Source organism: Tiliqua scincoides, chromosome 4 (assembly GCF_035046505.1).
Source record: "Tiliqua scincoides isolate rTilSci1 chromosome 4, rTilSci1.hap2, whole genome shotgun sequence".
In the NCBI taxonomy this organism is placed as follows: domain Eukaryota; kingdom Metazoa; phylum Chordata; class Lepidosauria; order Squamata; family Scincidae; genus Tiliqua; species Tiliqua scincoides.
In genome coordinates this window covers 117,860,672-117,888,014 of record NC_089824.1, presented here as the reverse complement: position 1 = coordinate 117,888,014, position 27,343 = coordinate 117,860,672, and the positions used below count along the sequence as shown (strand labels likewise).

Below are 27,343 nucleotides of genomic sequence, written 5' to 3'. Positions count from 1 at the left end.
CAGCCAAGAAGTAGCATGCAGTGACATCGCTAGGGGGTGCAGGCTGCACCAGGTGCGTGCATGGGGGGATGCGCACTAGTGACCAAAATCACAGTTTGCAGAAATAATACCATCATGTTATATACCATTCGATGCATAATTTACAGCTGAATGCAGTGAAAAAGCCAGAGTGAAATATCTCAATTCTAGCAAAAGTTATAACCAAAAAACCAGAAAGCAAAAATGCAACTGCCTTATGTTACAAAAAGGAACATTTCCTTAATTCAAAGAGCTAATTAGATGTGATTATGACACAAAATTGAACCAATAAGGTGTTAGTAAGGTGACATGGGGGGGTGACACCACTGCTATTTTTAAAAATACACACCATCAGGAGCCACCCAGCTTTACAAAACTAAAAAAAGAAGAAAAAGTCTTACCAGCTCAGGCCTCTTTTTACTGTACTATGGTGGGGGGGATGCCTTCTGGAGCACCTGTTCAGCGTCACGTGCATAGGATCGGGACCATTCTGGTAGCCTTGCACTCCCTTTTCATTGACCTTCCACATCAGCCAAGGCACATTTGCTTACTCATGAGTAAATGCAACATGTGGCTTAGTTTTGCTTTCCAGGGGGCTCAATACATTACTTAGCTTGGAGGGAGGGGCTTCCTTCTCATCTGTTTTGGGGGGGCTGAATTCATCAAATCAGGACTATTCTGGTGGCATTGGATTCCTCTCAGCCTGTCCTTTGCAATGGACCAAGGCAAGTTCATTTACTCATGAGTAAATGTGTAGTATCACTCAGTCACTACTTTACATAGCAGATGAGCAAAATGCATCAAACCCTATCAGCTTGGCAATTGCAGCTTTGCAACCCAATAACAATCAGGTCACGACCCACAGTTTGAGAAACATGGTGTACTTCATTCAGCTCACATATACTTACTGTCGGATTGCTACAAGAATTTCATTCACAGCTGCCATTAATTTCTCCAGACCCAAGAATGCTTCTTTGAATGAAGATATATCTTGAGTGTTGGTTCTTGCATTGATGTCCAGCTTCTCAAAAATTTCATGACTAAGAAAAAGTGGGGGATTAATTTTAGAGGCAAGAATTACATATAGATTTAGGCAGGGCAGGGGAAGAGAGGGGGGGGGAAATCCATGATATACAAGTTTTTTTCACAGTGGCTCATTGGCCCATATTGAGACAACTGAGAGGGCAATCCTATCAGAGGCTTCAGCCAGTGCAGCAGTCCTTGCCCTGGCAGAGGGTGTGGCAAACCCAGTTGTTTCAAAGAAGCAAAAGGCATGTTTGTGCACCTGGAGAGCAAGCAGTGGTGGCAAGGAGGTCTGTGCTGCCCTGTCGACACTGCACCCAGCCCGACAGCTGCCAGTAGAGGTAAGATTTGCACAGGGTAGCAGAAGTTTGGAGGAGAGGAGGGGCCATTTCAGGGCGGTGGCAGAATGGGGGCAGATCAAACCCAGGAGGGGGTGGGATTGGCGGAAGCTTCCTCTACCATATTCTGACCCCCCTCCTGGTGTTACATCGAGCTGGTTGGACTGCCATCACCTAAATAGCAGGCAGAGATCCAAGTAGCCCCATAGGGCAAGCTGTGGCATTAGCTGAGGTAAGGGGAAAAAATATCCCTTTCCCCCAAGAAGACTTCCATTCTACTCCTGAGCTGCGCTGGATGCAACGGAGGCCATGTGGCTCCCGCTGCGCCAGCACAGTTTAGGACTGGGCTGTGAGTGTCTTAATGCTAGTATTGTGCCATACCATCTATCATTTTGTAGTAACTGCTTTTTTTTGCCACCAAACCCCATGGTGGACTGAAGTCTACTACACAGATGATATTTTTAAAGTGTTCCTGAAGGACTTGCCATGCATGTTCATCATTTGTTTATTGAAGCACCTAGTATTAACATGACCACATTTCACATCACTTCAAAACAGAGTGCTTCTCTATGGAATCAGTTCAAACATTCAGCTGCCAATAAGCAAAATGCATGAATAGCTAAATCAATCCCAAAATGTATATATACAATGTATCAAAAATATAAAGCATGAACACAACATGGGTTTCCAATCAGCGACATGATCAATATGCCATCAACTCCTTGTCTAGTGTATACAAAGAGGCATGCCCAGTTTTGTTGCCCGAAATTTGTAAAATGGCCCCACCAAAACTTGCAAAGTGGGAATGACTGAGCAATGACTGCTAAGACCTAATTCAGGTGCACATAAAATGGCTCAAATTGCATTTCAATTTGACTCAGGAGGTAGTCCTGAGTCTATTTAGGACAGACTGCAAAAGTATCATAATTTCCAAAGCACTATCAGTGCACGTGATACTTTCCTGATATCAGCAAATGAAAGACACAAGAGAGATACCCCTGAAGAGCTCACCATCAAAAGTTCAGAACTGATGGCCATGGTGCAAGGCAAGGGTTTTGCACATTACTGTAATCCATGTGTGCCACAAACAGGTAACACTTCCTAGGAAAAGCAGTCAAAGAAAGGAAAAGTCCTTCTAATATTTATTACCTGAATAAGTTTATTGAGTTCCCGACATTTTCAAGGACAGACCAGATTTCCAGATGCCGATTTCCTTGGTTCAAAGGCTCTAGTGAGAATGAGTTCTCTCCTGCTGGAGTGTGTTGGGGCAAAGTTCCATCTTCCATTTTTTCACAAGCAGGACTCACTGAAGTAGACTTGAGGGCATCTGAAGAATTTTGTCCAGTATCCGACTGAATCTTCAAAAATCCAGCAAGCAAACAGGTCAGGTGTGTTAAACTACAAGCAACGAGATTTCTGAAAGAATGTCATTCTTTAAAAAAAAAAAACACCCAATACTTTATTACTGCCATAATAAAATGAATCACAGAAGATAAGGTATTTTTTCAAAAAGGTTTCATTCAATGAGTGGTTTATCACAGCTAGTTTGAATAGCGGACAAGGCACCCAGAAGAGATGAATTCTTTCATAGGCTTTTAAACAAGATATGATGGCAACTTCCTCCCCCACTTGTGGAAGGAGAAAAGGCTCTAGGAAACACCATAGTTGCCAGCAACCAAAACAGGCATTCAGAACTGGCAACAAAACAACCACAGCAAAGTTAAAGCATTCCACCCAAGAAATGTATTCAACAACATCCTGGAGGCCTGCTGCAGCAGAGCAGTGAGTATGGCCTGTTTGGCTTTATAAAACTGCTCTACCTCGTGCAAGGGGCAACAGATCAGAGGTCCTTGAAGAAAAAGCAGGAGCTGAACAAGATCTGAGGGAATAGGGGAGCATGTCACTCGTCTGCTCCATTCCTGATTTTGAATTCCCAATTGAATTGGCTTGTCTAGATGATACCAAGTTAACCGACGAAGAGCGGAACCTACATGGATTCTCCATCCCGCCACTTGAACCTAGACAGACTGACTTACTAACCAATGGACAAGATAGCTCTGTTGATAAGCAGAATAGCTGCCCTGAACAGGAAGACTGACCCTTAATCCACATCCAGCACATGGCTGGGAATTATGGAGTTTTAGAACAAGAATGCTGTACAAGGACTTTCCAGTATAGGAGCTCCTGGGGAGTTATAGGTGTCCAAAAATAGGAAAAAAGACAAAAATGGGGGGGGGGGGAGAGAATGGGGCATTCATGAAAAAAACACAAATAGATATTACTGAAAAATTAAATCTGGAATTTAAAAAGAAGTTCTTTAGTGCTCTTTACACTCTCGCATAACACCAGAACCTGGGGACATCCACTAAAATTGAGGGTTGGGAGAGTTAGGACAGACAAAAGAAAATATTTCTTTACTCAGCATGTGGTTGGTCTGTGCAACTCCTTGCCACAGGATGTGGTGACGGCATCTGGCCTGGATGCCTTTAAAAGGGGATTGGACAAGTTTCTGGAGGAAAAATCCATTACGGGTTACAAGCCATGATGTGTATGTTCAACTTCCTGATTTTAGAAATGGGCTATATCAGAATGCCAGATGCAAGGGAGGGCACCAGGATGAGGTCTCTTGTTATCTGGTGTGCTCCCTGGGGCATTTGGTGGGCCGCTGTGAGATACAGGAAGTTGGACTAGATGGGCCTATGGCCTGACCCAGTGGGGCTGTTCTTATGTTACGTTCTTAAGTCCCATAGTCCCTATTCTATAGATCAGTATTCTTTAACCTTGGGTTTGTGACTCCAATGGGGTCACAAAGCCACATTTGGGGAGTCACAGAAAGTTAGGGGAACCACAATGACTGCCAATCATGCCAAGTCACACTGTTGGGATGGCATGGTGCAATATGGGGGGATGTGGTTACATAAGGGTCAACATTTCACACATATTGACACACTGCTTGCATACATGGGATTGTTGCAGAGCCTTGCCCCACTGTTAGACTTTGCTGTCCACTGCATGCCATTCAATGTTACTGCGCAGTAGCCTGTCCAGCATATAAAAGCCAAAGGGATGCATTATCTTGATGAGCAAAAATGGTTGTCCTAAGTTCAAAAAGAGCCTTCCTCACTGTGGCCTGTGGAGGCAGGGAGTGTGCAGCGATGGGGACATGGGTTGAGTGGATTGAGTCCCAGTGGGGGGTAGGATCAACAGTGGGTCCCCAGCCTCACATTATTTATTTATTGGGGTCATGACACAAAAAAGGTTGAAGACCACTGCTATAGAAGGCGATGAAATGCAACACTCAAGCTGTCATTTTTTTAAAAAAGATTTAGATAGCAAGCACTATTTTAACAATAAATGATGACAAACAGGATGAGTAGAAGCAATATTGCAATCAAGATTCATGCACAGGCATGAGAAGAGAACTACATCTCTCAAAACTTATAATTCCTTACCTTCTCAAGAGACTCGAGCAGCTTATTAACTTGAGCCAAGGCTTGCGAAAGGACACCTTCATAGTTTGATCTTGAGCTGAACATCTCTAGCAGCATTTTTGATTCCTGGAGCACCATCTGAATTGTTGAATGGTTAAACACTGTAGCTGGGGGGGGGGGAGTTATTGAGGAAGAGAAGCAATATGAGAGAGATTAGAAAAAGACACACTGACATTCTGCATGACTTGATAATTGTTAAGCGACAATAGGCTCCCTGTTATTCTCCCATTTCCACATATGCACTTCTCAGATGCTCTGTAACCCATCCACACAAAGGGAACTCAGTGATGTCTGCACCCATCCCAACTATTTTTGATGGACTTTTAATCAACTCGATTCCCACCTCACTGCTGGATACTTAGGCTTTTCACTTGTGTTTCACCCTGTTGCCATTGATTCGGAGTCCCTGTGCACTGTTCCTGAGCACAAAAGAACATGTACTGAAGTAGAAAGGGCAAGTTCTACCTCAGCCAATGTTCAAAGAAGTACTTGATACCTACAATTCTAGTGCTAAGGTCAACTCTGGGGCTACAGTTCCAAATTATTACTATCTTGAACATAATTACATTTCAGGACATGTTACCATATCAAAAAAATTCAGGCTATTACACGAATGTTAAAGCAGGTCTCAGAAATTTGAAAGTAGTAAAATAAAGTATTAGGATGAGAACCCAGTGTAATGTAGTGGTGAATAAAGCCTCTGACTTGAGTTCAAGTCTTAGCTATGGAGACGGCCTTGAAAGAAAAGCACCATAAAAATGTGACAAATTTGATGCACCATAAACTGATATTATATTTGTCTATTTTAGACATGCAAGGTGTATAAGATTTTTTTAAGTGGAACATGAATGGTTGTTAAAACATCTGCAGGTTTTCCATTGTACAATATATTGTACAAGTGCAATAACCAAGGCTATCTCCAGGTTTAACTCAGGAATATCTATACAGAAGTTTATATCAGATGAGACAAGGTTAATTTCTATTGTTTCCACCAAGAAATCCTAGGAGATTTTAATATTTGGGGAGGACTAGGAATTGTAGCTAGTTTTTCAGGGTTACTTGCTTGTAATTAATGATATTAAATTTTAGATTTGTAGAATTATAACTTTTGAAATCAGTTTTTTTATTTTAAAATGCAGAGCCATTTTGAAAATTAATGCAACTGTTCCTACCTGTACAGAGATTTGTATATAGATAATCAATGGTTGAAAGAAGACTTCTTGATACAACCTGCCCAAAAACAGCTATCCAGTGTTTTTTGTAACACTCCAACAACTTTGTTAATGTCCATGGGGGCTTATGATACACTACCTAGAAAAGAAGTTTAAGAGTTTCACATCTCATTAGGGTATGTTTCGGGGGTCAGAGTTACAAAAATCTGATAGGTATTAAGTAATGTACCAGATTCTGTTGCTAAGACACCAGTGATTCCCCACCCAGAAAAAAAATTGCATGTCAAAACAGTACAAGCATGTTCCCTGGATAATTTAGTAGGCAATGCCTCTTCATGCATTCTTGTATATTGTAGCACGCTCTCCCTAGAACAAATGACAGCATAAAAACCTGCCTCTAGAGCAATGTTTCCCAATTTTTGGGTCAGGACTCACAAGTGGGTTGCAAACCAATTTTTGGTGGGTCGTGAAAAGTTTTTGAAATGTTTTTCAAAAAGCCCAGTTTACAAAAGAAAACCATTAGACTGAATGCTAACCTGTGGTTTGAGGTAATCTTCATACCCCCAAATTAAAAAGTACATTCTCTGATTTTCTTGAATAATTGGCATGCTGTAGATCATGTGTGAATCCTGCTTGCCTGGAAATCCCTAACTGCACATCTCCCTCTCCAGTTCAGCCTTCTGGGTAACCTAGAAAGACTGTTAAAGTTAAGGGGAACGATCCCAAGGGAGTTTCTAGGGACTGCATTTCTAGGGTGAGTCTAGCAAATGTCAACACACATAATATACAGAAGATCTGTAGCAGCCTAAACAAAATATTTCTTTCAAGATTTTTTTTGGTCTACTGCAGTGGTTCACAAACATTTTCAACTGGTGACTACTAGGCCATTGACCACGGCTCCCCGTTAAGGCTACAATCCTATACATTGTACAGGGCAGCAGGTTTTTTGCAAAGATTCTGCAGCTCCCTGGTTAGTTTCCAGGGCTCCCCAAGGAGCTGCAGCTCATAGCTTGGGAAACATTGGGTGAGCGGGTTGCAATAGATAGTCATTTTAAAAAGTGCGTCCTGTTGCTAAAACGTTTGGGAAGTACTTCTCCAGAGCCTTTTGAAGAAGCTAATTTGAAATATCTCACATTCCTAATGTCTGGAACCCTTGAGGGGTCAAGAAAATGTCTGAAGTTTTCAAGTTATTGCAAAATGTTGTGTAGGTTGGCTGATATGAAGTCAGACCGAGACTACTATGCAGGTATGGCTCTATGTGTGTCTCCATTCCACAGCATCAGGGGAAAAGTATAGAACAGACTCACTGCCTAGAACTACAGTTGAATTTAGAATCTCTATCTTTGCTACATATACACATGCATGTTAATATATAAAAGACTCATTCAATGAAATGATACAGTCCACATTTACTTCTTTTTTATACTAGAAGGTAACCACCTCTGTCCACAGGTCTCCATATGCAATTATCATTTCTGTTTGCAGTATAGAAGATAAAACTTCTCCCAAGCTTTTTTCAAGGTCAAACATAATACTTGAATCAGCAGGATTCTCCTTTGCCTTTTTGGACCTTGTACCTGTTAAGAAAGCACAAAGGATATTAAATCCTCTGTTCAGCTGGACTGATGACAAATCAAATAAGAAAAAGGAGAATAATTTAGTTACATTGGCACTTTTTTCCCAAAACGTTCTTCCTATTTTAGGAATCAGTTTTCTGTGCAGATGCTGATATAGTCTCAAACAAGCTACTACTAAGCTAAAAAGAAAATAAGCTTTACTAATTCTGATTTTTATTACCTTACACTACATGGCACATGAATCTTGCCACTGATATGAGAGACAACTTGTAGTGTTTGACGTGTAACCCAAATCAATGAACTGCGTTGGTACTGCTGCCTTCACTCTGACTCTGCCATAATGGGCCAACCCCTTGTGAGACACCTTAAGAAATTTCTGATTCACAGATGACATGAAGGCTGGGACAGTGCTATCCCAATTGTAAGAGACTAGAGAATAGAAGGGAGAGAGGCTCTTTCAGAGACCAAAGAACTAGCTCTCTGTTCCAACATAGGACTGTGCTTCAATTGCAGTAGTGATATTAAAATTATATACATGGCTGCAGATCAATTCGACCCATAGGGCTGAAGACGGCACAGTCAAACATCTGTAGTACCCGAATTGACAACTTTTAAACCACACTTGACACTAATCCAGTTTCATATTTAAAAAAACACATTGAAAGGAGGTCCCTCAACTTCCTTGATGAGTTTTCACCAATTCTAAATGATCTTTCATCCAACACATACCCACTACTGCTTGTATATTCACAACAACAAGTTGAATAATTTCAGTTCTTCCTACACTTGCTTCAGATTGAAGTGGATGAGTATATCTGTCAGAAAATTATTAGTACAGATACAGTGACAATTACTGGGCAAGGGGAAACTTTCAACCCAAAAAGCAGGTTGTCAGAAGTCAATAAAACAGGTTTGCAAACTAGTATTTCTCAATTTGAATAATCCAGCCAGTAAACGAACACAACTATTCCAAGAAAAACCAACCTTTTTGCGATTGCTGCTGGACACAGGGAGCATCTTGGCTTAACACTGTACTATTTACAGTCGCATTCTTGAGTGCAGTAACAAAGTCCGCTTTACCAAAGGCCTTTACTTCACTCACCAGGGCTTTGTTGCTCAAGTTTTTATCATCCCTATGAAAAGAAGTTTATATTACTGGAGTAAGGAGTACCACACTGCTATGTTTTCCCCTTTGACAAAACTAATCCGAAGTCTGCTACTGTCACAATTGAAAAACGAGCATGTTTTTGTGATAAGCATTATTTTTATTGCAATGTATGCTACATCATAATCATATTGCTGTTTGAGTGAGTGGATGAGTGACTTTTGCTAATAATTGTATTTACCTATACGGCAGCAATCTCCAAACTGGAGACTGCTGCTTTCTGCAAAAGATGTCCTCAGCACGAACTGAATAATCTGTTCTGCCGGGAAGCCTCTTCATTGTGCCACCAATCTTCCCCAAACTGTATGCCAGCCAGCCTGGAAATCCAAGCACAAAGCCTGCTGGGGTGATTGACCCCAGAAGCAGCTGGTCAGTGCGCAGTTTGGGGGAGATTGGTGGCATGGCAGGGAGGCTCCCCAGGGGAACAGAACATTCTGCTCACCTGGGGGATGAATTCAGCCATGCACCGAATTCAGCCTGAGGGACATGGTATGGAGAGCCCTGCTCTACAGAATAAGACCAAAGATGGAGTATGGGGACAATAAAGGAGAGACCAGTGATTATATAATCAAGAACCAACGTTCTGCAGAAGGATTTGTACAGAACTGGTACTGTAGCATACATGATAGCAGCCATGTCCTGAAGAGCAATGCCTGAACTGTATTGTTTAAACAGATAATCAAGATACAGTTGGGGTCCTTGACCAAGAACTCTGCCCAAGCAGGGAGGACAACCAAAAGTCATGCCATATCAGGTGGGGGTGAACAGTCAGGGTGCCATTGTCAGTCTGACCCAGATGTAACTTTACAGAATTGCAAACATCTATACCATCACCCTATAACACCATCTCCATGCTATCATCAAGCAGAAGCAGAAATCACTGGCTCTAGGGTTATGATGTAAAAGATATATACAGGTACGTATTGCCTAATGATGGGGATATGTTCCCAAAAAACTCATCAGGCGCATTCTTTGTTGCCTGGGTAGGGCCCCAGAATGCCTTGAGACAGCCAGGCAGCACCTCAGAATGCCTTGTAGCAGCCAGTAAAACACCAGAAAGCTTTGAGGCATCACAGGACACCTGCCACAACCCACCAAAAATTGGATCACAATCCACAGCTTGGAAACTGCAGCTCCACCATTGTATATACGGTCGGTTGTCGGTTGTTGACCAACATGTTATGTTGTGCATGCCTGTATAAGTTAGAAGCAAAGTTCATTGCATTGGAGGAGAATCATAAGTCTGCAGATCACAACTGCTATACTCCAGCTATATCACCTGAGTTACCAATTGCCCTAGCCAGGTAGCTGTGCATGCTTGTGTGAGCATGAATACTTAGCTGTAAAAAGATTATTCTTTGATTATAAAGCATTCAGTGTAAAGTCTAGAATTTTTCTGCTGCTTAGAAATAAAGCACTTTTGCATGCATTTAAGTCTTGTTTTTGTACTCTCTTCCTAAAGATTCCACAAGTTAGATCTGAGGTCTGACCACCCACAGGTTTACAGAGGTGACTCTTTCATCCTTGTGATTGGGAACAATAAGACTTTTGAACTTTGCTTGCGAAATAGCACATTGGAATTTGGACAAGATCCAAGTCATTGGACTAGAACTGACAAATTGGAGTTCCTAAGATCCTTAAAGGGACAAATTGTTACTAAGTGAATTCCCTATTAAGAGTCACCCTCTTTTTCATTTTTGACACTGTGATAAATTGCTTTGTGTCCATTTGAAGCATTTTGAAAATGGCACCTCCAGAAAGCCAACAGAAGCTGGCAAAAACCTGTTTGCCAAAGGCAGATATTTCTTTGCACTCCTGCTGAAGGGAGATAGCTTTCCAGAGAGAGAACATATATTTTGTTTAACAGCTGTTTAGACTCTCCAACTGCACCCTTTACACAGAGAAACCAGCCTGATGAGCTAATGGGCTCCAGACCAAACTAGATGCAACACTAGAGATTTGTAAACAGACACCTCTATGGGTTAAAAACAAATTTTAAAAAGGATCAGAGTCCAGAAGAGGGGGGACCTAAACTGGTTATGGGCCATGGTGTTGGGGATATAGTCCATACTTTGTTTCCCGTTGAAATAACTTCCTTAAGTTATTTGCCCTACAGGAGCAACATAAAACAGCTACGAAGTACAGAAAAGTTTATGTCACAATACAATCTTAGTTTTTAAAATTGCCACAAGACTGTTGTTTTAACTGGAATAGCTTTCGAGTAAGTTGAACATATATCCCTATACGTTTCATATACTCACAGGCAAAATTTAAAAAACGAAAGTCTTGACACCAATTCAGAGAAGAAAAACTCTATGAGAGGAATGATACAAGGAAAGGAATGATACAAAAGAACCACCACTCACTAACCAAATGGTCAGCAGAGATGGAGATGGTAGATGGTCAGCAGAGATGGAGACAAAGAATTACATCACATTACATGAGCATTCAGTTCAACTTAATTGCATACAAGAAAGTACTATCATTTTCCAGTTCTGATGAAAGTAACAGGTGACAGTTTCTTATTTCCTTTTCAGTGTTATTTTAACCCTATTACAATAGAGTTATTTAGCTCCCATGTTGAAAGCTCTAAGGCAGGAGTGCTCAACACGTCACTCGCGAGCTACCAGTAGATCGTGAGGCAAAATGAGTCGATCGCGGACCCCTTAGTCTACTCTAGTCTATAGACTAAGGGCTCCACGATCGACTCATTTTGCTTGGCTGTCAAATGGGAAGGTTGCCCCTTCCTTGCAGATGCTGAGCTTCAGCCGCCGCCACTGCGCATGCTCGGTAGCAAAGCGTTCCTATTGGCCACCCAAGCACGGTACTTTGAATAGGTACCGGGGTGGCGGCGCGGGCAGGCGGCGCAGGAGCCCATGGCCGGCGGGGATGCTCTGGTTGCTGCTGCTGCCCCACGCGGGCGCTGCCGTCCCTGCCTCGGGCGCCGGGCGCTGCGAGGCTGCGACCGGCGAGAGGGCGAGCGCCGCCGGAGGCGCCGTCGAGACCCCCTCCCTGGGGACAGGTAAGGGGAGCCCAGGAAGCGGCACGGGGCAGGGAGGGCGGTCCTGGCACGCCAGGGTGGCTGCGGCTGCAGTCCTGGCCACGCTCCTTACCTGGGAGTAGCCCCGTTGACTCGGATGGGGCTTGCTTCTGAGTAGATCTGCCTCTGAGGCTGCGGTCCTCTCCTCACTTACCCGAGAGTAAGCCCCATTGACTAGCATGGGACTTACTTCTGAGGAGACACCATAGGGTTGGGCTCTGAGGTTGCAATTCTGTCCACATTTACACAGGAGTAAGCCCCACTGACTCTAATGGGACTTACTTCTGAGTAGACATGCATAAGGTTGACCCCAACACATCTAATTCTGTTATGGCAAATGCTATTATGTTGAAATGCCAGCAAATATACTACTATGAAGCAAAAGAATTCACTGGAGGCACTGTGTATTGCTTAGCCCTGAACCAGGGAAACTGCCAATGCCTGATTTTTTATCTTTATTGATTTATTTCACTATGTAAACTGTCTTATATACTTTTCAACAAGAGTAGTTCATAAGCTGTCAGCAGCTACTGTCCGGACTATGCATCCTTGGCTGATTCACTTCAGTGCAAGCCATCAAAGTAAACTCAAGTAATTACAAAAAATGTTTATAGTTAATTATGTTGTGTTGTGCAATATTGGCTCATGCGGTTATGCAAGGTACACCAACATACATTGTACACATAAATGTTATATGTTATGATGGCACGAACATTGTAAAAAAACTCTGGTAGATCTCCGGGCCTAGCTGGGTTTCAAAGTAGCTCTCCAGCCAAAAAAGTGTGAGCAACCCTGCTCTAAGGAAAGCCTCCAAAAACATAAGATACCTTACATCACCTTTTATCTTAAAGCTAACGTCCTTCTTACTGGTTATAACTCTTATTCCAAACATAGGTCTCTATATTCTATAACAGATGATGCCAGGCTTGATTAAATGATAGCAGGCTTCTTGCAGTCACCAAGTTTAACCATAGACTCATGTCCTATATTCTGCTTGCACACATGGAAATGTGAAGGTACTTAAAAGCCTGAAGGGTTCCCTCTCACAACTGTCCCTACAGATGAGGAAGGATAAAGAGCATGGAGTTTGCCCCTCACATTTCCCTACCAGCTTGAGAAGGAGAGGGATGGTGCTGTAAACCCACCAGCTGTATCTCTTTGACAAAGGAAAGGAGTCAAGTCATTTTTACTGTTGGTTAAGGGTGGAGCCATTCTGCATCACCATCCAGCAAAACTCGAAACTGGCTACCCCCCTCCTCTGCATAAATGGACTTCTAGTTACATGTGGTTTCTCCCTGGATATTACAAATGGTTGCACCACCCTCCGAAGACAATTGGCAACTTCCTGGAGTAGTTTTACTTAATACAACTTCATCCTCAGTTAATTTGGATGGAAATTCAGAATTCATTGACACTACATAGACAGCAGTCTCCAAGGCCTTAAGAAACTCTTCCCCTGGCCATTATTTACATAGGTATATCACCGAGATGTTCTATCCTGCCATCTTTGCTTTCAAAGACAATCTCACTACCACTTTAATTTCTCTCTTCAATTGGAAAACGAACACCTAATGCTAACAGAACTTACGTCAATAATACAACTTCTGCTTGAGGAAAGAGGCTCTGGTACTGCAAGCAGCACTGCAACACACGATCGTCATTGTTCTCAACCGTGAAATCATCTGTAATTTTAAAAAAATGGTTGGTATGTTCTAAAGTAACTGCATATTGAAAGAACAACATTTATATCCAACACTAGTGAAGAAAGCAAGGAAAAAAGTGAACCGAGGAAATACCTGAGAGCTTAATAGCCACTGGCCGCTACTTGCTCATCTTCTAAGCATAGAATATATATTTAAGCAGCTCTGTATAATTAGGATGTGATCAAATTATAATTCATCCCTGGTTATCTCTCACTGAATTAAGGAGATCCCAGATTCAAAACAAAAATGACTTCCAGGATTCATTTGGTAAATTTTCCTCCCATACTAAAAAGTATAGAGAAGACAACACAAAAGTCCTACTCCTGTTTTCCCTCAAGGCCAGTAGCTCCTGAAGTGTGTGCTGCAACACCCTGGTGCGCCATGGAAAGCAACCAGGGGTGCTGCAGAAGCCTCTCATTCATTTGTGAACTGCTTCTAGTTAGCATCACAAAACGCTAAGAGGAAGTGGGTAGGAGAGCTGCAGTCAATGCAACCTTAACAAGAAGGGGTTCACAATCCCCCCATCATGCAAATTACTTCTCGGACTCTGGGTCTGGCTGCCTCCTGGGCTGCCTGCTTCCTGTCAGCATTGCATTGATTGCAGCCCTCTAAACCACTTTCACTGTGCAATGCTAAAAGGCAGTAGGCTGGAGGGCTGCAATAAACAGGACATTAATAGGAAGCGGACAGCATAGGAAATAGCAATCAGGGGGTTGCAAACAGAGACAGATATGCCATTTGTGCAATAGGAGGAATCTCCTTCCTTCCCTATATTTTCTGAGGAGAACAGGAGACCCAAATTCCATTTCCCATCATGCCGCGTCATGGGAGAGTTTTGTATACACATGTTGTTGGCAACCTTCAGTCTCAAAAGACTATGGTATCGCGCTCTGAAAGGTGGTTCTGGAACAGCGTCTAGTGTGGCTGAAAAGGCCGATTCGGGAGTGACAATCCCTTCCACACTGGGAGCAAGTGCAGTCTGTCCCTGGCCTGTCTCCCTGGCTATGGGCCTTCCTTCTTTGCCTCTTAGCCTCAGACTGTTGGCCAAGTGTCTCTTCAAACTGGGAAAGGCCATGTTGCACAGCCTGCCTCCAAGCGGACCGCTCAGAGGCCAGGGTTTCCCACTTGTTGAGGTCCACTCCTAAGGCCTTCAGATCCCTCTTGCAGATGTCCTTGTATCGCAGCTGTGGTCTACCTGTAGGGCACTTTCCTTGCACGAGTTCTCCATAGAGGAGATCCTTTGGGATCCGGCCATCATCCATTCTCACGACATGACCGAGCCAACGCAGGCGTCTCTGTTTCAGTAGTGCATACATGCTAGGGATTCCAGCACGTTCCAGGACTGTGTTGTTTGAAACTTTGTCCTGCCAGGTGATGCCGAGAATACGTCGGAGGCAGCGCATGTGGAAAGCATTCAGTTTCCTCTCCTGTTGTGAGTGAAGAGTCCATGACTCGCTGCAGTACAGAAGTGTACTCAGGACGCAAGCTCTGTAGACCTGGATCTTGGTATGTTCCGTCAGCTTCTTGTTGGACCAGACTCTCTTTGTGAGTCTGGAAAACGTGGTAGCTGCTTTACCGATGCGTTTGTTTAGCTCAGTATCGAGAGAAAGAGTGTTGGAGATCGTTGAGCCAAGGTACACAAAGTCATGGACAACCTCCAGTTCATGCGCAGAGATTGTAATGCAGGGAGGTAAGTCCACATCCTGAACCATGACCTGTGTTTTCTTCAGGCTGATTATCAGTCCAAAATCTTGGCAGGCCTTGCTAAAACGATCCATGAGCTGCTGGAGATCTTTGGCAGAGTGGGTAGTGATAGCTGCATCGTCGGCAAAGAGGAAGTCACGCAGACATTTCAGCTGGACTTTGGACTTTGCTCTCAGTCTGGAGAGGTTGAAGAGCTTTCCATGGGTATACACATACCCATAAGAAAGGGTGCCTCTGAGCATATAAAGAGTGCCTGTCTCTTACACGCATAGCCCGTTTTTAACTCCTGGATTCTGGGGAGCAATGGTCTATGGCCAGTAGATCAAGGCAGCCAAGAATCAACCAAGTTTGAGAACCACCAATATAACACAATAGGTTTTAGAGGTGTAATACTGGTAGAGAAAGAACAAGGGCTCCCTAATGAAAATATAAATATGTTCAGTTCTCTAAACAAAATAAGTTGTATGTCCACACAAGGATGTGTTGACTTTCATATTACTCAATCTATACAGCAAATTCTTGTAGAACCTATTATCTCTGTCATAGCTTACATGTTTTCTGAGACGCAAGTTGCATGGATTGTCCCCACAACTTTGAATCTTGGTTTTTCAGGCAAGTGTAGATGAAGTGAACAGCAGGAATTGCTTTTTTCCCAACATGTTGCAATATTTTCCCTCTCTTTAAGTTGTCCAGTTCTTGCAAAACCACCCAAGGAACTACAAGTACAAAACTGCCAATACCTGAACAGGAACAAAACAATATTTTCCAATTAATTTATGGTAATTCTATAAAGCACTGTATTGCTTTGATATATTAAATATAGATTCTGCTCACTTTGGGGCATTTTTATGGAGGATCACAACTACATGTCACATAAAGATTTTGTTCTGAACCTTTAAGCTTAAGTTAGAGAACTTGCACTTTCTCACTGGAAGTGCACAATTCCACCAACACTGTCACCCTGGTATAGTGAGATAAAGAATCATAGAGAGGATTGTGCTGTGAGCTTATTTGCTTTCAGGAGCCTGAAAGGGGTGCATCCAGAGGGATGACCTGAAATAATATCACTTGGAGAGATGTCTGTGAAAGAAAAATTTGCTTGATATAGAGGGGAACAACCAGAGTTAACAGATCAGTAGCATTGAAGAACCTTGCTAGGGTAACATTACATAAGAAACTTTGCCCCAGTGTAGGCCCCTGTAGAAACAATGGTTGTGGAGTTGGGTGTGGGTAAAAAACTAGGTAAAAAGAGAGGTGTAAAATCATCCAATGAAGAATTACTGTTCCAAAATATCAGTAAGTTCCCACTCCTCAAGGTGGGACCTTGACATCAAAAGGTGACATCAAAATTCTTGTTATAAAAATAACAAGCATTTCTCCCAGCAGAGGAGACCATAATCAGCAACAAGAATCAAGGACACAATGCACCACTAGCTCCTTTATCTTCCACCAGACCTGCTCCAAGGTGGCCACTTGACTTGCATGCATGTACACAAACATGAATAGAGAAAGTTGAATTAGCTATTTAGAATGTGATTGTAGATTGTTTAGATTGTAGTGGAAAATCTGAATTTTAATCATTCCAATAAATTGTACCTGCTGTATTTATTTATTTACTCACTTACTAATTTAATAAATCAAATTTGCTGCTATCTTTTACATGGTCTCTGCAACAAGAACCCTAGTTGCTGGGTTGCCTTGAGTCCAGGTGGCTTGATCACTTACCAAGTTAAATGGTCAAATCTGTGACAGTATGTCACAGAAAACAAAAGAAAAATGCAGGCAATCATACATTCAGAATTCATTCCTTCAAAGAGAGATTTCCCACCCTAAACAGAAGTCTTTGGAGAAGTACTCATGGGGGACACCCATTTATAGCAATATAAATTGGAGAAAGGAATATTAGAATGCAGTGAAGGGCTCTCACAGTATTCACCATGTGAAACTAAATATGAATGTTTATTTCAGATGCAGGTCATTATGAAAGTAATGAAGTGTCTTTAAGAGTAACCATTCTCAGTCTTTTTTTTTGGCTATGGCCCCTTAGGACCTCTTCTCAGGTTCCAGAGCCCACCTGACAAACAAGGATACAACATGAACAGATAAAACATAAAATCCCCTTCTCATAGTTTTCAGTCTGTGCCCGGGTTATAAGGTGGGGTGCTATATGGCTCCCATTGAGAAAATTATAATACAGGTGCAACCTATTAATCCACAGATTTGTTTCAACGAGAATGGGGGGGACTGGAAGTCAAACACACCTTTGTCTCCTTTGTCCTGTGCAAAGGCAGCCCAAAACACTGCAAAAAGGCTCCGCTGCACCCAGGCAGGGAAATACCCCTGGAGCCATGGAAGAGGTTCCCCTTGGGAAGGAACAGTTACACTCCTGGAGCACCTGAGGCAGCAGAGGCTGAAGAGGGGAAGGGGGGCAGGAAACCTCTGTAGCCAGAACACATGCAGCAAGGTGGAGCTCTCTCTCTCTCTCACTCACACACACACAGGGGCAGGTGTGGTAGCAACAGAGGGGATCACTTTAAAAAACCCCAGGGACTGTTTCCCAGTTTCCCCCCACCCCTTCAGACTGAGATGCTGCAGACTCTCCGTGCTCCAGCCTACAGAAACAAAACAGCCCAGCAAGCAAGTCTTCCCAGCAAGCAAAGCATGAGATTTAGGCTACAATCCTATACACGCTTTCCTGGGAGTAAGCCCCATTGACTGGAATGGGACTTACTTCTGAGTAGAAATGCATAGGACTGGACTCTTAAAAGCTCAGCATCCCACCTGTGAAAGAAGTGGGACAGGGAGGGCAACAGGGAGGGCTGAGTATGGAGCAGAGGAGGGGGAGGCAGAGGGGAGGGGATTGGTAACAGCTGCCTTAGTTTCCTTCCAGCCCCAAGTGTCAGGCTGCAGTGTATTTGCTTAACTCTATGGAATTAACTCTAAGGAATTTAGAATTAGTTTTTTCATGGAACAGAACTAACACCTATAAAAAGGCTCCACCTATATATGAATTTGGGATACTTCTTATCAGTTGCCATAAGAAGGACTTTGACCATCAGCCAGCTATGAAAAGTAGGTAGCTGAGCACTCTTCTTGAATGAGTGACAGGAATGTGAGAATAAATTCTCCCAAAAACGGTGAAGTGCCACCAACACCAGGCAATCAATTCATATTTTTCATATGTATAAAACCACACACCTGGGATATCCGTATCCTTCAAGGATTTGATGAACTCTAGATGGCTGATCATTATGTTAGTATCAATCACAATCAAAGTATTCAGGTCAGAAAGAGTTTCTGTTACAAAAGAAGAAACAGAATCACAGCAATTTAACCATTTGGATTTGTCCTTCACTTATTCTCCTTTTCAAATTTGTCCTAATAAAATAGGAAAGACAAAGGGCATGCTTGATACAGATAGGCTTACTAGCAGATATATTAGCGTCATCATCGGGAAAATCTATCTCCATGCTGGTCAGCTCTCCACAAGTCTGGACCACAGGTAAGACCATTTTTTTGTCATTACGGGCTGCATGTAAGTCTTCAACAATCTGCATCTGTGATGAACAGCAATATAAACGTGAAATGAATATGCTGTCTGACAATCTTGACTCATTAACATAGGATGTTTCATAAAACCCCCACACAATAAAAATGATGCAGATCTAACTCTAAGATGTGTCACTGTGGAGCAGCAGAACAGGCCCTGGAAGATGGTTCCTCTTTCCAGCAGAGGACAAAGATTCAACCTTCACTGGAGCAAGCAGGAGGAACAAACATAACCAGGATGCTATCCTCCACTGATGGAAAATGAGGTGAACTCTTAACTGGGCCAAAGGATCACATTCTCCTTTCCCCAGTCCTGATCGCCCCCAGCTGCCTTAACAGCAACTGAGCAATTTCACCACATACAATAACTCCAGTTATGACTGACCAGTTTAGGTCAGTTAAATCAGACTATCGCAAGCTTGACTGGAGGAAAAATCCATTATGGGTTACAAGCCATGATGTGTATGTGCAAACTCCTGATTTTAGAAATGGGCTACGTCAGATGCAGGGGAGGTCTCTTGTTATCTGGTGTGCTCCCTGGGGCATTTGGTGGGCCGCTGTGAGATACAGGAAGCTGGACTAGATGGGCATATGACCTGATCCAGTGGGGCTGTTCTTATGTTCTTATGAACCAGACAAAACCATCACCCTTACAAGCAAATGAAAACAGTTTGTATTTTGTCCTTGGTCCAAAAGATCAGAACGTACTTGTGGAAGGAATGTGCTTTCTGCTTGGGATAGAGATAAGGGTTAGCACATACCAACTCATGTAAAACATTCAAAGTGTGTGCTGAAATCTTTCTTTTGTTTAAAGCTGCTCCAGGCTGAATTAAACCATTAAAGAAGGTATGTAATCAATCATGTGATACAAGAGAGGGGTATAATTATTGGAAGAACTGTGCCTGGAATTTGTATGTGTCAAGAATCTAAGTTCCAAGAATATAAAAAACCCATCATCATTCCTGGCTAATTATCTCCTGGATGACTCTACCAACTACAAAATAGTGAGCAATCATTTGCCAATTGATTCAGGGAAACAAGATTTACTGTTCAATGACAGATTCTACATTCACATGTGTTTATTCCAACTTCTTCATCTTCAAATTACATAGAAGCTTTTCCCACTCAACCATGATTATTAAGCACTAATTGGAGTTAATTAGCCTTAGCTAAGGTTAAAATGGGTGCTTATGTAATGTAATAACATAGGTAAGGCAGGTAACATTCACACGATGGAGAAGATGGGATGAAAGAACAAATGTGCAATTCTGTGAATCAGCAGAATTACCCCCTTCCTACATCTACACTGGCCCTTGGTGTAGATCAGGGGTGTTCAAACTTTTTGGCAGGAGGGCCACATCATCTCTCTTACACTGTGTTGGGGGCCAGGAAAAAAATAATTAATTTACATTTACAATTTGAATAAGTTTACATAAATGAGTATATTAGAGATGGAACTTATATGAATGAATGAAGGTAGGTCTCACGGTAGCTTAAAGCCTATAAAAGACTTTGAGCAAAGCAAGGCCGGCCTTTCCTTTGCTGCCGCTGCCATTTCACAGATATGAAACAGCAAGCAGCACAGGAGCGCTCATCCTGCAGCTTGCGCAAGAGGTCAAATAGTTGGCCCCTGCGCTGAGAGTAGTCGCACTGGGCCAGCACAGACTCCAGCAAGTCTCCGGAGGGCCAGAGGCTCATTGGAGACTGGGGGCTCCCCATGGGCCAGATTGGGGGTCCCCAAGGGCCACAAAGGGCCCTTGGGTCGAGGTTTGGGCACCCCTGTTGTAATCAGTGTTCTTCAGCGTTGGAGTTGGGACCCCAATGAGGGCACAAAGTTTCATTTGTGGGATTGTGGTCTGGGGAGTAGTAGTGTGGGCGTCAAGAGTTAGTAGATATGACCCTCCCCTGCCAGGTGAATGGGCTCATGGAGCAAGTGTGCACAAGACGAGGCTGCTGGTGCTGCCACAGCACTCAAGCCCCTTCATCTTTGTCTGGGCTTGCCCGGCCTTACCCTTCATGCCACCCAGCACAGTATTCCCGCAGCATCCTCACCAGGCTCCCAGCCCTCTGGAGAAGCCAAGGGAGCAGGTCTGGCCATACCACATCCCGAACACAGCAGGTCAAGCAGCATGAGCAGATCAAGTCCCAGGAGGGGAGAAAGTTCAATGGTGGGTCCAGTCTCATATTTTATTTACTGGGGTTGTGGCATGAAAAAGGCTGAAGACAATTGATGTAGATACTTAAGTTTGGAACACCAGCTGTGCTTAAACTTACACATCTATGTAAGTGAGCCAAAGAATGTTATTAACTGAAGCCTACAGCACAACTAGAGATTTTTGCCATTGATGCCTCATTAGGAACCATGCTTTTAAAAGCAAGGGGAATATTTCAGGTTCCTGATCTATAGGAATAAAAACAGATTTTTTTAGGGATCTGCCTGTTCTTAACAACAGTTTTCCATTTATTTTGCTACATAAACTACTTTGCTAATTTTGTTGAAAGCATTACACAGTATAAAATATTTTTAATAATATTCTCAGAGCCAATAAAAATGGAAAAAGCAGCACTGGAATGCATCACTCGCACTTTCCAGTTAGAGTATGCTGTTGTGTAATGCTGATGAAGCTACATAGCCACCAACCTCTTGGTCTCCATCTGTATATCCAATGGCTTCACAAGCAGAAATGTGACACAGGACTTCAGGATTCTGTAAAAACAAATACCAGTGTAATACTTATAGATTTTGTTAGTATTTTTATCCTGCCTTGCCCCTCAAATTAGTAGGTACCACAGGCGACTTACAATAAATGTATTTAAATACCAGAAGTGCATGCTAAGGCTGGGGTTTTATTGGGAGCTTGAAGCAATTGTGAGAGTGCTCTCTGTTGCAACAGAAGGAACTACTGTTAAGTGGGGCAGCATGAAGAGGGAGGAACAGAAGGAAGAAGCCCAAAGGGGTTTTTCTGGTCCCTCTGAGTACTATTTTTCTAGAGCAGGGCTTCTCAGACTTTGAGGGAGCTTTACTCCCTCAGTAAGTTCTTGCAGGGAAGGGGCTAGGGCAGCGACGCAATCCCCAGCAACCCTGCCTGCCTTGCCTTTTGCCTTTTAGAGAAAGGGGGTTGGGCCACAATCCTATCCACACTTACCTGGGAGTAAGCCCCATTGATTAAAATGAAGCTTACTTCTGAGTAGACTTGGATTGGGCTTCTGGTCGCACTCTATTTTCTTAAATACATGAGCAGGCAATTGGCACTTCTCCCCCACGCCACCCCCTCCTATAGGCACATTCCCCCCCAGTCTCATAATTGCAGTTAGCACCTCTCTTACTGTCCCTCCCCACCTTCCCAAAGTCTAGAAACACTTGCCTCAGATCCTCCCTCCCCTCCACTCCAGCTGAATCCTGCAGTTGTTTCAATCATGTCTCCTCTTTGCCCCTCACCCCACATCTCTCCACTATGTGCTTAATCTGACCTCTCTTTGCCAGCACTTCCTGGTATAACATTTTCATAACATTTTTCCTCCTTTCCAGAATCATATATACTTTTCTCTCCAAGCTTCTTGTGAGTTTCTTTGTCATGTAATGATTTAATTGTACTAATTATATTAATTAAAAATTAATTGTTATGCAGTGATTTAATGTAAACAAAAAACAGGTAGTGTGCCTTGACAATTTTAGAGTCTTGTCAGTGTGCCATGAGCTGAAAAAGGTTGAAAGTGGCTGCATTAGGCATTTGTATCCTATGTCATAAGTAGCTTCTTGTTCTGAGCACCTATTGAAAGCTTTACCTCCCCCTTTTATTTTTTTTCTCCACTTTATAAATAATTCAATACCACATGCTAGACTATTTATTAGCCTTAGATGAAGTGCCCTCAGTAAATGCTGGTCCTGGTTCATGTCCCCCTGGGCTTACTGGACAGCAGCAAGAGAAGCAGTGCAGCGGTGAGACAAGGGGTGGGAAGCAGGAAGCAAGAGCTCCCTGGGCTGATCCACAATCACCTGCTGATGGAGGAGAGGCAGGGAAAGTACCAAGTGGCCAGGAGAATGGGAGAGGAAAAGGGGAGCCAGATGCAGCAGTGGGGCCCCCAATGTTTGCCTGATATCTGCACAAAAGATTTATATGAACCACCACTATTAGCACTTCACAAAGCAAAACAGCAACCCCATTTCTCGTGGTAATTTCTTTACCTGACCTACGTGAAATTTTACAGGAGCGAATTTCTTTCTCTGGGTCTGTGAATTACCAAAATGTTTGGTAGAATCAGGACGCTGCTGTTCCTTCTGTTTAGGACACTTCCAAAGTTCAAATAGTTCAGGCAAGTGACCCGAGGGGGCACACGGCATCTCTCTGTCACTTTTATGAGGTAATTTTGAAGACGTGCACTCAGCTTTTTTAAGATCATCTTCTTGGCAAGCCTGAGTGTGCAAGTTAGGACCTACAGAGTTATCAGAGACTGAAAAGGAGGGATATGGCTTCTTAAAAGTGTTCTGTTTTCTGCTGAATTCATAGGTTTGGGAATAATTTGTCCTGAGGGAAGAACATTTTGTAGAAAGTATTCTTTCCTTGAAGTCCTCTAGCACACTGCTTTCTTTTAATTTGGTGCATTCCACGTTGGCTGTCTTCTCCTTCTTTTCACTACTGTTCCGGATTCTCAAATCCTGTAAACTCCTTTTCCTTCTTTTAACATCAGGCTTGCCACACACATCTGAGTCTTCCTTGCTAGGGAAAGTTGCTGCAGAATTCAAATTTCTTCTTTCTCCACAGCGATTAGCCATATTTTTAAAATGCATAGTGATCTTTTCTCGCTGATCAGCAGGCTTCAACATGCGACAGGTGTATTTGGTACTTTTCAGAGTATCTTTTTGGAAACTTTTTGTAGTATCTTTGAGGTCCAAGCTCCATTTTGTTGTCGTCACTCCTATACTATCATCCAAGCTGAAGAAGCATAATAGAGAGAAAAATTACAAACAAATTTGACAACAGGTATTATAAACAGAGACACCTACAACAAAATGTAGCAGTTCCCAACTGGGAATTAGGATAGGCTCAACCAGGCTAATTCACTCTCGTAAGAAAATAAGAAGAGCCCCACTGGATCAGGCCAAAGGCACATCTAGTCCAGCTTCCTGTATCTCACAGTGGCCCACCAAATGCTTCAGGGAACACACTAGATGACAGACACAACCTGCGTCCTGATGCCCTCCCCTGCATCGAGCCATTAGAGGAGGCCTACCTCTACCTTGCACATACCTACCATGACTTGTAACCCGTGATGAATTTTTCCTCCAGAAATTTGTCCAATCCCCTCTTAAAGGCATCTAGGCAAGATGCCATCACTACTTCCTGTGGCAAGGAGTTCCACAGACTAATTACTCCTTGGTCCATCTCCATGTTCTCCTGTTTCTCCACCTCCCATTGACACCTCAATGTATGAGGAGCACTGAACACACTCAGCCCACATCAGGAGGAGGGGTGTTCTTTTCATTTAGCAATCTACTTAATCTGCATAACTAGGGAATACGTACCACTGCCTAGTGAGCGGGTGAATCTGTTTTGCATCTGAAGTGTTCATTGGGATCATCTGAGTTCACTATTAGTATGATACATTATGATGGTTATATTTAGCATTTGTATCATGCTGTTATTGTGATGTAATCCATACAACAAGTGTGTAAGGCAAGGATTATTACCCCAGTTTTGCTGAGAGGGAGTGGTTTGCCAAAAGCCACTTAATGAGTTCATAGCAAAAGTGGGATTTGACTTGGGAAATCCTGATTCATAGCTCAGTCTCTTAGTCACTACACTACTGCACCAGCTTGGAACAAGTCTAGAGTTTTGGAATTTTAGTTATGTTCATCGGAAAAATGTTGGAGAAGAACACTGATTCCCTTATCAGATTATTATGGGAACTGTATACTTAGAAAAAGTTTAAACGATTTCGGCTCTGTTCAAGTAGACAGACTCGCTTCTACCAGCTCTAGATGCATTGCAACAAACTAGTAGCTCTGGATAACAATGCTCATCCACATGCATTTCAAATGGTGCAGCAAGACAGTCTGTGTTCAGCTTGTGCCACTGTTTGTGACAATGTGAGCAGGATGTGCACTGTAGCACAGGTACGGATGCGCACTCAGAAGCATCTTTCCACTCCCCTCTCTCTCTTGCAGATCAGGACAAAGAAGCAATATAATGACAGATACAACAAATGAAGAACACTCACAATTTTAAGAATGAAAGCAAGTGGAACTATGGATAACCCCTGCTAATTGGGTAAGAGGCACTTTTTCAAGTGGGTGCTCCTTTTTTAGCAGGGGGAGAGTAATTGGCCCACCTCACCCCAGCACTGTCTGTTCTAGTGGTTGTCTGCTGGTGTTCTCTTGCATCTTTTTAGACTGTGAGCCCTTTTGGGACAGGGAGCCATTAGTTATTTGATTTTTCTCTGTAAACCGCTTTGTGAACTTTTAGTTGAAAAGCGGTATATAAATACTGTTCATCATCATCATACAATTGCTTGTAATTTAGGGTAACAATATAAGTGAAGTTATCAACAAACCAAGTAATGAAAGGAAGTTAGCATTATAAACAGTCTTAAAATTTGGGGCCAAACCCAGAAAATAAAGGTTAACTTTCTTTAAAGCAAACTCCTAAGAAATATAGTGCATGCTGAAAGGGACACATCTCAGAAACTTCTGCTATTGCAACTTCCTGAGTCAAAAAGAATTGTCTCATGTGTCCAGGAGAAAGCTACATTCACTCCATAGGGTTGCATAACATCAGCACTTCCAGGACAAACACAATGGCTATCAGTTTGTTTCTGGGCACAATTAAAGGTGTTTGAGTCCAAAACTAGGGTCCCAACCACATTGGGACACAGCAAGAAGCTTTGGCTGCCAATTCACAGCTCCACAACTGAGATCAAACCTATGAGGGAGTGGCCGCCTAGGGTTGGTCGGGGTTACTCCATGAAGAAAAGTGGTCTCTTATTTCCCTGTTAGAAAGAACTCAAGCCCAGTCAGTGCCAAGGAATACTAGTCACTTTATTGACAGTAAAAAGACACGCTGTCTTAGGGCCCAATCCTATCCAATTTTCCAGCACTGGTGCAGCTGCAATGCAGCCCCAAGGTAAGGGAACAAATGTGACTCTGTGACTGCTGCCCCACCACAAGATCCAGTGCATGCCCCATTGGCATAGCTGCACTGGCAATGAAAAATTGGATAGGATTGGGCCCTTACTTGGTTTAATCAAGCAAGCTAAGTTTTCACTTACTCATAATACACTCTCCCATACCCACCAAGCTAGCCAGCCAATGCATGTGTAATGGAGTTGTTGCCTTGGGCCAGGAGAGAGCCAGTTGATCACTATTTTTAGTTAATTGGGGGCTTAAGGAGCCCTGCAGAGGCTAGCCCAGGGATCAGAGCCCCTCCCAAGAGAGATCAGGTTGATGGAACTAGAGGAGCCAACAAGAGACATAAAAAAAGTTTAAAATCCCTGACTCTTAATTGTTGCCCTGGGACAGGAGAGAGCCAGTTGTTTTGAGTTCTCTGCCAGGTTCCTTCAGCACCTTGTCTTTTAAATCCCCAGGGAGGTATCCTTTACTATTCAAGATACCTCCCTGGGGATTTAAAAGACAAGGTGCTGAAGGAACCTGGCAGAGAACTCAAAACAACTGGCTCTCTCCTGTCGCAGGGCAACAATTAAGAGTCAGGGAATTTAAACTTTTTTTTATGTTATGCCCCAGAACTCTATGTGCAATTCATTCTTTAAATCAGCGGTTCCCAAACTGCTGGGGTCACAACAACCCAAATATGGTCCCGGCATTCTTCTTTTGTGGCAGTCTCTACTTCCCAGCTCTCCCAGGCACTACCATCTTGGATTGCATGAGTTCATACATGATTCAAGATGGTGGCACCTGTGAGAGCCAGGAAGAAAAGGCTACCAGGGACATCTTGCAGCATCCCTCAGGAGCTATAGCAAACAGTTTGGGAACCACTGCTTTAAATGTTTACATTGAAAAACTAACAGTTTAGGTTTGTGGATCCTTAAGTATTTTCCTTTAACAAAATCATTGCTATCTTTAAAAATAAGTACGCTTAAGGCCCAATCCTCTCCAACTTTACAGAGCTGATGCAGCTGCAATGCATACCCAAGTAAGGAAACAAGTGTTCCCTAACCTTGAGGAAGCCTTTGTGACTGCCTCCCCCACTGCAGAATTTAGTGCACACATCATTGGTACAGCTGCATTGGTGCTGGAAAGTTGGATAGGATTGGACCCTTAAAGGTAAAAAGACAATTTACCTTTGACTCACTGACTGATCCTTTGTAGTGGGTGTCCCAATTTCTGGCTCTTTGAAGTCCTAAAACAAATCAAGAAAGATGGGTTTTATGATTACCAGTCTCCAAAACAGAGCAGCCTTCCTAACATTCACAGTAGCTGCAATAACCCAGCACAGTGTCATGGCTACTATATTGCACTAATTCTGCACTATTTCATTCTGTACTACTGTTACCTCTAGGATCCTCATATTGGTGTTGACATTTCCCATTCCTGCAAGTGTCAGCTGAA

General features: G+C 42.9%; 1 protein-coding gene across 6 annotated transcripts in view; it reads right to left on the bottom strand.

Moving 5' to 3' along the window:
- Positions 1-27,343, bottom strand: part of SWT1 (SWT1 RNA endoribonuclease homolog) — a 39,678-nt gene that overhangs the window by 6,217 nt on the left and 6,118 nt on the right. For 4 of the 6 annotated variants that reach the window (XM_066626371.1, XM_066626374.1, XM_066626376.1 and 1 more), the window contains 13 exons: positions 27,076-27,134; positions 22,967-23,714; positions 21,422-21,487; positions 18,659-18,788; positions 18,430-18,528; positions 15,783-15,971; positions 13,413-13,506; positions 8,604-8,752; positions 7,483-7,619; positions 6,043-6,181; positions 4,832-4,977; positions 2,529-2,737; positions 927-1,058 (listed from right to left, as the gene is read on the bottom strand). In XM_066626371.1, the coding sequence (XP_066482468.1) occupies positions 927-1,058; positions 2,529-2,737; positions 4,832-4,977; positions 6,043-6,181; positions 7,483-7,619; positions 8,604-8,752; positions 13,413-13,506; positions 15,783-15,971; positions 18,430-18,528; positions 18,659-18,788; positions 21,422-21,487; positions 22,967-23,714; positions 27,076-27,134 (2,297 nt within the window). The remainder of the gene's footprint in view (positions 1-926; positions 1,059-2,528; positions 2,738-4,831; positions 4,978-6,042; positions 6,182-7,482; positions 7,620-8,603; positions 8,753-13,412; positions 13,507-15,782; positions 15,972-18,429; positions 18,529-18,658; positions 18,789-21,421; positions 21,488-22,966; positions 23,715-27,075; positions 27,135-27,343) is intronic. The other 2 variants (XM_066626372.1, XM_066626375.1) reach the window with 2 other exon arrangements.